Here is a 16066-nt window from a genome sequence, read left to right as displayed (position 1 = left end):
TATCTTTTTAAAATATACCATCGTCTTAAAAATATCTGATCTTCTTCCTGAAAGCTCAAGCAGTGACAGCAATCATTAATGCAACAGGTGAAGAGAGAGAGAGAGGCCACACACTCCAATCAGCAGATGTTTCACAGCAGAGATTCTTAGTCTACTTTTTTGCCTATATTTATACATATCGAAAAGACCCTACTAATTAATTTGACTTTTCCCTTAAAACTGAAACGCCTCAATCACCTTTCCTCAGGTGTCATAAAAGGCATTCACAGGTTCAATATGAGCACCAGGGCGACATCCGAAAAGGGATTAAACGTACTTATTTTGAAAGCGTTTACCATAAACCAGAACCGGGGGCAGGAAAAGCAAAGACTGCATTCACCCCGCTGAACCCTCCAGATCCCTGGAGCCCAGGAAGGAAGGGAGCGGGAAAGCGCGTCTCTGTCCCAAAACCACACCCGTCCGCTGGGCGGCGCCCCTGCGCCCACGGCCCCGAGCAGCCTCGGACCGCCGCTCCCGGGGCGGCACAGCCCAGGCCCGCCGCGTACTCACGCAGGGGAGAGGCAGGGCGGCCGGCCGCCCGCCCCACTGCATCCGACGCCGGGACGGTGCGAAGCGGCCCCGCGCGCCAGGAGGGGCGGGCTGGCAGTTTAGCGGCCACACAGGCAGCGCAGCCGCCAGAAACCCGGGCGCCGAGAGCGGGCCCGGGGCCTCCGAGCGGGCATCGCGCAGCCGACTGACGTCAGCACTACTTCCCCGCGGTTCCCAGGACAACGGACGCGGCCGGGCCCGGACCGCCGCCCGGCGGGGGCGCCCTCACGGCCCCGCCCCCGCGCCTCCCACGGCCGCGCCCCAAGGTCCTGCGCGGGGGCGCGCGCCCGCCGGTCCGCGCGTCCGGAGACGGCGGCCGGGTACGCGCTCCGAGGGCCGCGCGCCGCCCCCCTGGAGCCCGCGCGGTCCTGCGGGGGAGACGTATCCGCACCCCGAAAGGCGTCGGTGCCCCGAGAGCCTGCACTCAGCCCCCCAAAAAAGCACCTCTGCGGCTCAGCTCTGTAGCCAGCGCTGGGAGAAACGGGGCAGGGCCGAGCGAGCCGGGGAGGCTGTCGCGGACCCCGCGGAAGATGAGAAACCCGAATGGGGGAAAGAAACAGGCCCGCCACGGCCCCCCGCGATCGCACCCACCTGCCGGCGGGCAGAAGCAGAGCTGCGCTGCAGACCAAATGTTAAGGAACAGATTACCCACGAATCGTTTTGGCGCCGAGTTATCCGTGTGTGTGTGAAGTAGAACAAAAAGGAAGACGCCCTCTTTTTCTACGCCCAGTGCCCCCGCCCACTCTGTACGTTCTGCCACCGGCGCCATCTTTAGCTCTGAGTCACCCCGGGCTGGAAAAATACCGGACCAGTCGCCCCTGCCCTTCAGTGTGCTGCAGCTGTAGTCACGCGGTGTGGCCTGTTGCTTCGTTTGCACGGTGGGAGCGTTGAGCGTATCTCTTTGGGAGGCTGGCTTTTCCCGTTTCCATTGGCATCGCCGTCCCTTACAGAGCCCATCTCCTTTGCTTCTCAAAGAGTCCTGTGAGGAGGCAGAAATTACCGATCCAATGGGTCTCAAACCGAACTGTTTCCCCTTCCACGCAAACACTTTCTGGGTTTCTATCGTGGTTTAAGCCGCCACCATCCTCCCAGTATTTGTAGCCAATCACCTGTTGAGCGTCCTAAATACACCCCACACCAAAACCATGTGCATTCTACCTTTGTAACACCCCCGTGTACAGCTTATCCATCTCAACGCCCACTGCCTGATGCCAGCCTTCTCGGCATCTCCCAAGGATGGTTGTAAGAGGGGCCTCTTTTGGAGTCCCCCTGACTCAAGTTTTGACCCCTGGAGTTCCATCTCCACGTCACTAACCAGAATGACTTCACTGAAAATGTAAATCTGATCATGCCACGCTCCTGAAAATGTTCCATGATATGAGAAGAAAACTAGTTGTTTTGCCTAGTCCCTCTGCCTGACTCGTTTCATTTCTCGTTGCCTCATTGCAATGTTGTGCTTCAGCAATGTGGAAGCAGGTGCACCACCACAGTTGATATCTTTTCGTGCCCTAATTCTTGCACACTTTGTCCCCTCTCTCTGAAAATCCCTCCTTGTAAACTTCTACTGTTGCATATCTCAGCCCAAATGTTGTCCATCCTTTCACTCTTAACTAGGTTGACTAATTCCTCTAAACACTCCTGCTGTGTGTGTGTGTGTGTGCGCGCGTGTGTGTGTGTGTGTGTATACATATATCCTGTTAAGCTTTGGACACTCATTCTATAAAATGTTTTAATTGTTTGCATTGTACTTTAATTTTTTAGCCCCAGCATCAACCATAGTATCTATCAAATAATTGGTGCTACTTCATGAACATTTGTGAATGGGTATAGATGACATATACAGGGGTGGGCAAAAGTAGGTATACAGTTGTGATTACACAAAACAGTTTATTTTTGTATTATTTATTTATTTATTGTATTACAACTGTAAACCTGTTTTCCCACCCCTATATTGAGCTCCTCCTAGGAGCTATGCATTATAGGTGTTTAATGTGTTTTTCATCTGTCATAACTGTGATGTAAGTACCTACTTTTACCAAGAGAGGTTATAACTCTGGTGGTGCATTCTGATTCGGGTATCCTATATAATAAAAGGGTAATATGCAAACAGACCAAACGGCAAAACAACCGAACAACCAATCAAAGCATGATATGCTAATGATATGCTAAGGCTGCTCAACCACTCGCTATGATGTGCACTGACCACGAGGGGGCAGACAGTCAACCAGTCGACCAGTAGCTATGACGTGCACTGACCACCAGGAGGCAGCTGCTCCAACTGGTAGGTTAGCTTGCTGCTGGGGTCCAGCTGATCGGGACTGAGGGAGATGGGCCAGACACGCCCTGGAGCCCTCCTGCAGTCCCTCCCCAGCCTGATGGTGCACTAGTGGGGTCCCTCAGCCTGGCCTGTGCCCTCTAGCAATCCGGGACCCCTCGGGAGATGTCAGCCGGTTTCAGCCGGATCCTGCAGGCCACTCCCCTTGGGAGGGCACCAGATGCAGGGGTCATGGCTGGTGAGCGCTGCTGCTACGGCAGCGAGAACCTCTCCCAATCGGGACTGATTGGGCATAAGCCTGCGGCAGGCACAGTGGGGCCGGGATGACTGGGAGCGTTAGGTAGGAGCTGCAGGCGGTGTTGGACTGAGGGTTTTGGCCTGATCCCTGCAGGCCACCTAGAGGGACCCCACCCATGCACAAATTTGTGCACTGAGCCCCTAGTTATTTTAATAATACATTCCCCAGTTTATCGGACTGGCTGAGATATACACCTGTTATCATCTCTTGCCTAGACCTTTACAGCAGCTTGCAGAAGTGTAGTTGGGGTGAGGAGGTAGGGAATATTTCATAACAGGAGTGACATTTAAAAATACATGGAGTTGTCCAGGTCGGGAAGGGTTTCTGGGTAGAAAACTTGCGATTTAGTGCTGAGTGAAAGAAAGCTTGACATAATCTAAGAACTGAAATAAATTCAGCATGACAAAAAGTCAAGAATAAGGCTAGGGGCACTGAGAGAAAGTAAGATAAGATAAGCAAGTTATGAAGAGGGCCAGACAGTATTATCGGGTCAATGAGGTACCATTAAGGGGTTTTAATCATGGAGTAAACTGGTTAAATTTTAATTTCCGAAAGAAACTCTGGCTGCAGTGTGGAAAGTGGATGGGAAGAAAGCAAATTTAGATACAGGGACATGAGGTAAGATGCTGTTGTTGTAAACCATGTAAGAGAAGTCCAAGACTAAGGTGTCAGCAGGGTTGGTTTCTTCTGAGGCCTCTCTCTTTGGCTCTTATGTGGCTGCCTTCTCCCTCGTCTTCACACAGTCTTCCCTCAGTCCTTGTCTGTGTCCTAATCTCCTCTTAGCTGGACAATAGCCATGCTGGATTAGGGCCCACCCTAACGACCTAATTTTAACTAATTACCTCTTCAAGGGCATTATCTCCAAATACTACTGTCTCATTCTGAAGCACTGGGGTTAGGATTTCAACCTATGAATTTTGGGGGTACAGCTCAGCCCATAACACTGCTGGAGTAGGTTTTTGAAGGCAAAACAGAATGTAGCCAGGGGTTCTTGTTTTGAGTCTCATTCTTCACAAACCAACTACATAAAGACATGTTGTAGGCACAGATTTCTCAGTATGGGCTATGTATTAGATATTAAGGAATCTTTGTTAATTTCTTAATAGATGAAATAATGGTATTGTGATGATGTAAAAATATGACTTTTTAAAATACATAGAATAGATTCACAAGATATCTGCGATTTGCTTTAAAATACCCCCCCCCCCCAAAAACAACAAAACAACAAAACAAAAAACCCACACAGATTGTGGAAAGATGACACATGCATATCTAAAATTTGGTGGTGGTTGAAGCTGATTGTAGATATCTGGTATTTTATTATACTTTTTTCTTTATATCCTTAGAAATTTTCAAGGTAAACAGGAATAATAAAAGTAGGAATACTCACATTATAGAGAATTTGAAAGATATAGCACCAGGGGAAAAGGAAAAAGTACTCAGTACCAATACCCCTATTCTAAGAGAATCTCAATCAGCCATTCTGGGGAACTTGACAGTCTTTTTTTTCATGCATATTCTAATATTGGTCATATTATATGTAAGATGTTTATTTTTGCTTTCTTGAATTAATATTATGTTATATTTTATTTCCATGTAATTATGTATGCCATATAAATTTCATTAAAATTCTAACTTTGTTAATAATGTTCATATGTGCTCAGACTAAAAATTCCATCATCCAGATGTTTATAAATTAGAAACTGAAAGCCTGCCACATGTTAATCACTGATAAGAATCTTTTATACATTCTTCCAGACTTTCTTTCATATATACTAAACATACTAAATTATAAAGACAGTTTCATACTCTAGTTTTTGTCTCACCACCTTTTTTTGTTTTCATCAAATGTTATTATTCTAAAAGGTTTTTTATGTTAGTAATATGTATCTATCTTAATCATTATAATGGCTTCATTCTACAGCATTTCTATTCCAGGGCTTCTTTATCAATGATAATAAAAATGTCAAAAGGTGTTATGGTGGGTTTTTTAAAATTGAGAGTTTTCATATACGTCTCTCATAGTATTATTAAACTTATAATAATACTTCAACTGCTTGCTAGACATTTCCACTTAGAAGTCTGATAGGCATCTCAAACTCAGCTTTTTTGATACTGAACTCCTAATCTTGGCCTCCGCACACAAATCCCACTTGAAGCTTTCTCTATCTCACATAGTGACCATTCTGTTTTTCTAGCTACTCAAGCCAGACATCAAACATCTTGGAGTAATCTTTGACCTTTTTCCTTTCTTAAATCCCATATACAAACTATCAGGTTAGTTTAGATCTGAACCCAAGTCACATATAAGAGAAGCTATGTTTATAATTTGGAGGGGAGATATTTTTTCCTCTACCCAAACTTTAGCCCAGATATTCAAGCCTCCTTGCATCCTTTTGCTGGTGTAGTCTTCTGAAGGTTCCAGTTTGAGGTGAAGATCTTAGTACCCACACTGAACAAGGACTCATATCCTGTACGTTGGGAGGCCATTACATTCTAGGACTACATTTGTTATAGAAGACCGGAGAAAAACCAAGCAATGCTTTAGAGAAATGGAGTTGCACAATTTATTACGCTGGCGGACTCAGTGGAATAACTTCCCAAGTCTCAGCAAAGTAACATGCAGGGAGCTTCTCTTTTATATTTTTCTGGGGTCTTTGTCCACCAAATATGGATTATGCTTCTGGTCCTTTCGTGGGCTTTGCAATAAAGCCCCCAGGTGTTGGGGGTCTTATCTAATGGTCTGGCCTGGCACCAGTGCTAATACCGCCCACCCCCTCCGGGGCTGTGCACTGTTCATAGTTTATGGCCTCTGAAAAATGTGAGCATTTAGGTAACGGGTCTTGCAAGACCAGTTTCTGGGAAAGAGGCAGTGACTTAATTATAGGTTGTCAAAAATGTACAACCTATTGCTGGCACAGATTCAGATTGCTAGACCCCCCAAATATCAGGGTTACACTGGAATTAGTCTTTTAGCCTTCTCCCATTTAGGGTATTAGCAAATGCCTCCAGTACCTGTTTATCACTTCTTGTTTAAGTTCTCTCTTGCCTTTTGGGTGCCTGGAAATTTCTTTTACTTTTCAGTAAGCTCAATGATGCAATTTAGTCAGCTAAATTTTAGCTAATTTTCTGGGGAAATTTTTTTTCTGCAGAGTATCTCTTTCACATATGGCATAAAGAAGAATTTCTTCTCTTTCATGTTGTTAACATAAAAACAAAACAAAACATTGAAACCTGTAAAGAATTTTTGTGAGTTTATTTGAGCCAAACTGTTGACATATGCTGGGAAGTAGAACCTCAACTGATTGAGGTAATGCTCTGGAGAATGGCAGGTTACATCTGTATTTATACATTGCAATCAAAGGAAAGGGACATAGGTGGGTTACATGAAATCCATTGGTGATAGACTAGAGAGGTGGGATAAAGCAAAGCAGGGAAACCCCTGGGATTGAATAAAAAGTAAAATGATAGACATATACTTAGGTGGGTACAGGAACAATTAACATGATAATGAAGAAATTTGTGGTATCTGTCCTGGTGCCCCAAACATTAGGTTGTGCCCCAAGGGGTCCAGAAAAAGGGAAGTTACAAGTCACCCAGACATTTCAAAGGTTATGTTATTATAGATGCAAAAAGACAGATAGGCTCAGTTAAGGTAAAGGTTGACCTTGTCAGTGGAGATACTAGCCTAGGATGTAACTACCCACCATAACTGCTTTTAGTTAAAGTTTAATTTCAGACCATCCTTTGTGGTTACTTTAGGTCTCTGAGTTTGCAAGACTGCCATGCAGGCCTCCCTGAGCTTCTCAGGTCAGCATGTGGCCCCTTTCATCCACAAAGTCTTAATACTTGTTTCCAGGAATTTTATGAGTTAATAGTAATTGCCTTCACATTCAAATTTAGCAGATGACTTACTGAAATGGTTAAGCCTTCCTTATAAATTTTCTGTGGGATGACATACTAAGATACCTCAAACCTATAGATATGGATTAGGTCAGAGTTCACTGAACTTTCCACAGTGTATAAAGCTATTTATAAATTTGTCTATATGAATACCATTTTATTAGGAAAATATTTTTATTTAAGTCTCAGAAGTCTCCATAAAACAGACAAACAAACAAACAAACAAAAAACAGGAACTGCTGCAGAGACTAAGGAATGAATTTTTAAAATTTCATTTCAACTATGCTCATTCTGGATCTTTACAGCAATGAACACTAGATGGCAGCAAATCAATATATATATCATTATGGGTCCTAGACTGTCACAGTTCAAAGGTATGTAAGGCCTATTAATACAATGTGTTATGTACCCATTTGTTATCTAAACCATTTAATTTACTGATGCTTAATCTACTAGTTCAAATTTATAATATTCTCTGAGCACATTTATTATTATTTTGTTTCTATTTGCATCAGAGTGAGATGCATTAAATCCCAGGACTGAAAAATACAGTTTCTACATTAATAAATACAGCATAAAATGGTGCCTGTACCACCAGAGTTTATATAGAGCACTCACAAGAATCTAGAGCCGTTTTCTGTCCTTAAATACTACTCTCTAGACAGCTCATCTGTCGTCTATGATGAGAGGCCCTCTGATTGAACAAAAGGCATGTTTCGGGTGCTCATTGCTGTTCCTGAGTTGTAAGGCCTTTTGTGGCTGCTAATGCTTACATTTTCATCTTATTGTTCAAATGGTATGCATTTGCTAGCTTGAGAATCAGCTTCATCTCTCTTGTGAAGTGTGAGAAGAGGGGCTTCCCAAACCCTGCTATGGGTAACAACCAGGCCTACGTGTGTCTGAGGGATGCAGGCCAGATATCTCTACCACAAGTGAGAAGGGACTTTCCTTGTTTTCACATATAACATTACCTTTATGTAATGAGTATGTAAAATTAAAAATACATGATTTTTTGTGTATAATTTAGCTTCACGATTCCATTTTTTTCTTCTCCTAACCTGGCATAATTTATAATTTTATGTCTTTTTAAATGTTTAGAATAAATTATTATTAAAGTGAGACATTAATAGTACAGAAAGACTTGTAAGGGAAAATGATTAAGTCCCTGTTCACCACTTCCTTCCCAACGTGCTGCTCCTGAGAGTAAGAGAGTAATCTTCTTTAAACAGTTTCTGCTTTTGTTTCTTCTGGTGATTACTTAAAGACAAAACCACAGGCCTACAGGCCCAAAATGGTGTCACTTGTGCCAAGGCTCATGATAACAAATCTAGATTTAATACCTGACCTAACTGCTATTTTAATCTTTTTTAGAAATATAATCTTAAACAAACAATCTGGGATTTTCTGGTCAAGCACCAGTAAGGTAATTAGGAACTTGGGACCTCTCCATCCCTCATAGAAAAAAGAAGCAATCTGCATGATAAAAAAACCCACACAAAAAACCTAGCCTTCCCCCAAGAAAAAAATGATATCGTGGTCTAAAAATAATCCATTCTTTTCTTTTAATAACCGTTAATAGCCCGGTTCATGAATCACCTAATAAAGTCAATTAGATCTTTAAAAAAATTTACTCAGCTAAATTTTGTTTTTATCACTATTTCTTAATTTATCACTTAAATATTGCCTTAGTCTACTGCTAAGAGATACAGTTTAACTCATTTGCATCACTCCTACCTTCCTTACCCATCTCTTCCCAATAAAGTCATATAAGGAGACAACAGAGCATAATAAACAAGAGCACACACTCTGGAATCCCACTTCCTCATTTACTAGCTGTGTGACCTTAGGCAAGTTACTCAATCTCTCTGAAATTTCTTTGTAATCTGTAAAATGGGGATAGTAATAGTCCATTCCTTAGAGCAGTGGTCAGCAAACTGCGGCTCGCAAGCCACATGCGGCTCTTTGGCCCCTTGAGTGTGGCTCTTCCACAAAATACCACGGCCTGGGCGAGTCTATTTTGAAGAAGTGGCGTTAGAAGAAGTTTAAGTTTAAAAAATTTGGCTCTCAAAAGAAATTTCAATCGTTGTACTGTTGATATTTGGCTCTGTTGACTAATGAGTTTGCCGATCACTGCCTTAGGGGATTATTATGAAGACTAGAGGCCCGGGGCATGAAATTTGTGCATGGGAGGGGGGTGTCCCTAAGCTCAGCCTGCACCCTCTCCAATCTGGGACCCCTCAAGGGATGTCCGACTGCCCGTTTAGGCCTGATCCCGGTAGGATCGGGCCTAAACGGGCAGTCGGACATCCCTCTCACAATCCAGGACTGCTGGCTCCCAACTGCTCGCCTGCCTGCCTTCCTGATTGCCCCTAACCGCTTCTGCCTGCCAGCCTGATCACCCCCTAACCACTCCCCTGCCAGCCTGATTGGTGCCTAACTGCTCCCCTGTCAGCCTGTTTGCCCCTAAGTGCCCTCTCCTGCAGGCCTGGTCACTCCTAACTGCCTTCCCCTGCAGGCCTGGTCACCCCCAACTGCTCTCCCCTGCAGGCCTGGGTACCCCCCAACTGCCCTTCCCTGAAGGCCTGGTTGCCCCCAACTTCCCTCCTCTGCCAGCCTGGTCACCCCTAACTGCCCTCCCCTGCAGGCTTGATCACCCCCAACTGCCCTCCCTTGCAGGCCTGGTCCCTCCCAACTGCCCTCCCCTTGCGGGCCTGATCACCCACAACTGCCCTCCCTTGCAGACCTGATCTCTCCCAACTGCCCTCCCCTGCTGGCCATCTTGTGGTGGCACTCTTGTGTCGACATGGGGTCAGTCATCTTTGACCACATGGGAGCAGCCATCTTGTGTTGGAGTGATGGTCAATTTGCCTATTATTCTTTTATTAGATAGGAGGATTAGATAGGATAGAGGCCTGGTGCACAGGTGGGGACCGGCTGGTTTGCCCTGAAGAGTGTCCTGGATCAGGGTGGGGGTTCCCTTGGGGTGTGGGGTGGCCTGGGTGAGGGGTCTGTGGTGGTTTGCAGGCCGGCCAAGCCCCCCGTCAACCCAAGCGGAGTCCCTGGTATCTGGGATTTATTTATCTTCTATAATTGAAACTTTGTAGCCTTAAGTGGAGGCCATGGCAGGCCAGGGCTGCGGAAACTTGGCTTCCTCCATCACTGGGGGCAACTCAAGCCTCCTGCTCTCTCCAGCTTCGTGGCTGCTGCCATTTATGTTGGGATTTATTTATCTTCTATAATTGAAACTTTGTAGCCTTAAGCGCAGGCCAAGGCAGGCCAGGGCAGGCAGAAAACTTGGCTTCCTCCATTGCCAGGGAAACCCAAGCCTCCTGCTCTCTCCGTGGCTGCAGCCATCTTGGTTGGGTTAATTTGCATACTCGCTCCTGATTGGCTGGTGGGCGTGGCTTGTGGGTGCAGCAGAGGTATGGTCAATTTGCATATTACTCTTTTATTAGATAGGATAAGTGGGTCAATATATTTAAAGCACTAAACAAGTATTACATTTACTGTAGTTAATATCTCTTTTGGTTATAAGTTTATATAATATATTCACCCCTCCATTTCTGATCAACTATATATTGCATCTCTTGTCACCCCACTTTTTAGGATGAAGATATTGGCAATCTTACAATTCCCTTTCACTCTCCCGCTTTCCACACCTCAACCTCACCCCCTATATTTTCCATTTCTTAACTGGTTGTTCCATTTTCTGGGAGATTTCCTCAACTTTATCTTCTAACCAGTCATTGAACATTTTACTTTTGCAATCTGAGAGTTTTACCTGATGTCTAGTGTTTATTTTTATAGAATTTTAAAGGTTCAAATTTTTATTGACTATTGTGTTATCCAGGGTCTTGTCAGAGACAAAAATGACCCCACCAGTAATTTGAATGGAGAAAATAATTGTGAACTAAGTAAAAGATGTATTAGCTACTAAAATTGGTAAAAGAGAACTCTAAGGTATACAGAGATAGTAACTGCAGAATTGAAGGAAAAGTGAATAAGAAACTAGGAACCTCCCAGGAAGGATGCCCAGAGGGGGAGATTCAGACTTCTAAGCAGTGGGCATGGTTGCCATACTAGCACAAAGCATTGCTGCTGAGAGAAACACCAGCAGGACCCCCCTGCTGGACCACAGGAGGAAAACACCACCAGAACAAAACATGCCTCCCTTTTCAAACTTGCAGAGCCCTCTCAGTGTCCTCTGTCAGCACAGCCTACATCTAGCCAGCCATCAACGTTGATGGCAAAGCCCACTTTCAGTATCACTAGCAGGGGAAAGAGGGATGAGTTAAGTGTTTATGTTCAACATTTGCCTTGGGCACAGTAGAGATCTACAAACATTTGGTGAAAAAAACATCAATAAAAAATCTAGTAATAATGCTATGATATATAGTAATCATTATTTTTTTTTTACTTTTTACAGGTTAACTAGGGCCACCAATGCTACATAACTGAACAGGGGGTTATTTTTCAACTCATTATTTTCTGGTGTTTTTAGCAAGGTTACTTATTCTCCTGTCCACTTTTTCTGTGGGTACAAATCCTCTTAGTTAAAAAACTCTTACCAAATAATCAAGATGCATTTTTTACTGAAATTAAATTTCCCCCCAAGTGAACTAATTTAAACAGATTTCTCTGAATGAAAATCTAGCTAAATTTTTTATATAATACTAGAGGCCCAGCGCGCACGAAATCGTGCATGAGTAGCTCGCTTCCGCTTGCCTCAGCTGGCCACCCCGCCCATCGCCGCTCATAGCTCTCTGCAGCTCGTAGCCCACTGCCGCTCGTAGCTCTCCTCTGCTAGTAGCTCCTGCCTCGCCCCACCTGTCGGAAGAGCCACTGCTCATTTGGTCATGACAGCATTACGGCGTTATGGCCACAGGCCTTTTATTAATACAGATTATTCATTCATACTGGTCAATATTTACCAGGTATCTCTATGTGTTTTTTATTAGGCACTAAATTACAACATACAAATATATACAAATGATGCAGAATATGTAGACTAGGACAATATAATAACAGTAATGCTTCCTTGCCTGCCATGTGGTTATGTTACATTAAAATCTTTAACATGAAAAATAATCTATTAACAGAAATCTAAAAAAATAAACTCAGAAGTAAAGCAGAATTCTGAAATTCTGAAAACCAATATCTTTATTAATGGTCGTTGTTTTTTAATGTGGCTACTTTATAAAGGTAACAAATAGGTTAAATAGTAACTGGCAGAAAAACCAAATTTGACTTATTCTTTGAATTTGCCATATGAAGTGTTTGCTAATCAGAAAAGACAAAATAATTGCTATAGTGATTACTCTACTAGCTAGAACTCTGGTTCATCAGCTTAGGATCCTATCCGTGTGTGTGTGTGTGTGTGTGTGTGTGTGTGTGTGTGTGTGTGTGTGTGTGTGTGTGATGCCAATGGACACTTTCTAGATGAGTAAATTTGTTCTCATCAACCAGCAATCTAGCTGGAAGATGTCCCGATTTATTTTATTACTCATTATAGATCTAAAGATATTAATGTTAACTATTAAGTAGGAAGATAATTCTTCTTATTTACTTTTTCTATGAATTCATTTATTGAACACATACCATACCTAAGGGTTTAGCTTTGATTAACCTATAATCTCTTCCCAAACTCCCTTGTGATTGGGCCCCTCACAGAGGATTACCAAATATTTGATGGGTGGTTGGAAGGTCCCTATGGACAGAAGATTCTAGGATGCCTTAGTATATTTAATACTTTATTTACATCACTCCTGATGTGTATTTATATGCAGATAAGCTCTTTTGAATATATATAACCTGATGCAATTATTAATACTTAATTGATAACTTTATGTAGTATAGGTATTTCTAGGTTGTAATAGGCCCATTGGGTCTCAGCAGGCCCATAGTATACTTACTAGACCTACAAAGACAATGCCTTAGATTCCATTCTGGAACTGTTTTATTATGGACTATTAATAAATTACCCCACAAGAGGTCACCAAAGCTCCAATATTTTGGGAGTGTGATTTTCAGACTTTTAATCCTTCTTGCAAAGGAATTGTCAAGGTTTTGTGTCCTGTTTTTTCCCCTACTCAGTAGAAAGATCTTCCAGTCTGCTCCAGCTAGACATGAAGATAAGTAACTGAAAAGCGGGGTTTATTTAGTGCCAAGGAAATTTATGGACATTTGTAGCCATATGTTGTATGGGCCATCCCATCCTGTAGATAGATATCCATTGTATGAACTTAAAAGAATGGGAAACACACACAGGCACCTTCTGACCTCAATAACTAAGCTCCTTTTGCCAGAAATTAGACCCTTTTTAAAGGCACAGTAACACTCCTCAGGCCCTGGGTTGACAATTCCAGGTGTCGCACATTCCAGAATAATAAAACAGGGACCTAAAAGGGGCTGCACTCAATAACTACCTGCTTGGGGAAGGTTGAAGAAAGAAATACCACAAGTACTCGGTGATGGGAGGATTTTTATAGTAGTCAGATGCCTGTAAAGAACCGGGCTTGCAACAAAGTGTTCTTTAAGGAACACCCTCTATTTTCTTTACAGCAAATGCGAATATTAAAAGAAAAAGAGTTAAATTATGTTTTATAAAAAAGGTAGCTTAAAATTTGAGGATATTTGCCACATCTTTATAAGCATTTCCCTCACCCTTACAAATACATTTACCCTAATATAAAAATGGAATTTGTCTTTGCTTTCTCATTCTGTAGATGTTACAAGAAATAATGTTACTTCTAGTACCCTTGAGTAGTAACATTATTGGGTGTATATCTTTCTAGCCTTGGTCATTGGTTGCATTTTTTAATGGGTTCTATTGTATAGGGGTACAGGGTGCAGGCAGAACCTTCTCTAGTGATCTTTTCACTTCCTTTCCCTAAATGGGGAATATTTAACTTAAAATATTTATGAAGTGAAACATACATATTAAAAAAAAGTTTTATTGTGAATCAAGTGTTTGACAAATCTTACATTTTCATATGAATAAAGAGTGTTAAGATTATAAAGAAAATTAGAATTGTAAGGATGGAAAGACCTTTAAAGATCCCAACCCTATAAACATGAAGGAATTTCAACAAGATGATTTCTATGGTCCTTTCCAGCCCCCAGATGTAAATTCTCTATTTAAATTCTCATGCTTTTGGACTGTAAACATCCATTTCTATCTCAAAGAGATTGCTTTAGGTGGAGGGCTTTTCTTATTTGAATATCTATCTTGTTATGAACCATGGTTTGGGAGTTAAAAATCAGGTCCTGAAAATCTAACTAATTTTCTGTAGTTACCAAGATTTTACATGATTTCCTCAGCATTATTTCATGCATATTTCCAACTTGTGTTAATGAACATACTGTTACATGAAATGCTTTTGTAATATGCTAAATATAATTTCCCCCTCATTTCCTTTTGTCAGTGGGAGACTGACATACTTGTATCAGAGATGCTCATGAACTAAAAGGCCCAAGTGAATAATAATATAGGGACAATGAATTTCTATTTGACTTGAACCATCACCCAGAAAAACACAGGTTATTCAGGACAGTGGGATTGAAGGAGTAAACCAATCATAATGTATGAAAAGGCAAATTATACCCCCAGAATCTCAAGGAATTACACAATAAATCTTTTTTTTTTTGGTGAACATAACTGAATTTTTAATGTTTAAATTGTTGGGATTAGTTTAAATGTGAAATCTCGACCAACTGAACTATGACTCAAACTTCATATTGTAAGCAAGACCTTGATTTCATACATTAAGTCACACATGAAAATCTGTGCGTTGTCCAATTGCCATACTCTGCCTTAAATGACTGGATGAAGTCTGCCCAAATTCAAAAAATAATTCAGTCACTCAAATGCTAATTAATCTGTTTTGATAACAGAAAACCCTTTGGTACAACTACAATGGGACATCTATTTACTATCAGTGTGGTTAATATTTATAGTTGGAGGGTTGACCCCATTTCTTATTTTCTTACAAATTAATAAAATGCTTTATGAGTCTTAAGAAAGGAAAATACTTGCAAATTGTGTAAGGTGTTGTGGCAGATATATGCAAAAGCTTGGCTATCACCTTGCTAAACTATGTGTGGTCTCTGGACCAAGAGCATCAGCATCACTTAGGAACTTGCTAGAAATGAAGAATTTCAGGCCCCATCCCAGACTTACAAAATCAGAATCTGCATTTTAAGAAAATGCCCTGGTGACAAAAATGCATATTCAAGTCTGAGAAATATTATTATCACATGCAAGCAATTCAACTAAAGGCAGGAGAAATTGCCTAATCCTTTTGAAGACATAAAAGACATTTCAAAACAAAAAGGAGTTGATGTGACCAATTCATCACGCAGAACTATCATTTGCATGTCAATCACCAATATCAGAAACTTCCTTCTCAGTTTGAGCAGCAGTTGCTTTACTTTCTGTGACAGGAGATTCAACTGAAGAAAAATTGAGACTATTAGTTGGTTAAATAAGAAGTGCTAACAAAACCCTGGGCTCTTTGATATATCTCAAAACTGCACTAAAAGAATTCTTTCAATATGTATGAAAGGAAAAGTTTTGTCTTAAGAAAGCATTGCTATAATTTTGTTGACAGCTTTTTGTTGTTGTTGTTCCTTAGCATTCTATGAAATAATAGTGTATCTCATCATTGATAGTGTCTTAGACTTAATGTAAAGAAGTATCACATAATGTGCTAAGTGCTATAATAGCAAAAAAGCAGGGAACTGTAAAAATTTGTAGAGCAAATAGATGGTCATTTCTTGTAATCAGGGAAGGTTTATTGCCTTGAGCAAAAGTTAGTAAGGTAACAAAGGGAAAGGAGTAAAGTGTAAAATAGAGATTTTCAACTTTGCACACTATGATCACCCCAAGGGATGCATTCCAAGGAGGAGCAATTACAAGGGCAAAGGCAACAAGACTGCTTGTCAAGAAGCAGACAGAGAAACTAAATCAATTTTTTTTATTCTAGGGGCTGGGGAGTGGGGAA

General features: G+C 41.9%; 1 protein-coding gene across 8 annotated transcripts in view; it reads right to left on the bottom strand.

The window, feature by feature from the left end:
* AHI1 (Abelson helper integration site 1) overlaps positions 1–1364 on the bottom strand; it is a 159891-nt gene extending 158527 nt beyond the window's left edge. For 5 of the 8 annotated variants that reach the window (XR_008557177.1, XM_054721679.1, XM_054721681.1 and 2 more), the window contains exon 1: positions 1180–1364. Coding sequence is in view for 4 of the 8 variants with exons in the window: in XM_054721679.1 (XP_054577654.1) it covers positions 1180–1357 (178 nt within the window). In the remaining 4 variants the exon portion in view is untranslated. The remainder of the gene's footprint in view (positions 1–1179) is intronic. The other 3 variants (XM_054721685.1, XM_054721686.1, XM_054721683.1) reach the window with 3 other exon arrangements.
* Positions 1365–16066: the final 14702 nt, after the last annotated feature.

This window comes from Eptesicus fuscus, chromosome 10, assembly GCF_027574615.1.
Source record: "Eptesicus fuscus isolate TK198812 chromosome 10, DD_ASM_mEF_20220401, whole genome shotgun sequence".
Taxonomy (NCBI): Eukaryota; Metazoa; Chordata; class Mammalia; order Chiroptera; family Vespertilionidae; genus Eptesicus; species Eptesicus fuscus.
This window is presented reverse-complemented; position numbering and strand designations above follow the sequence as displayed.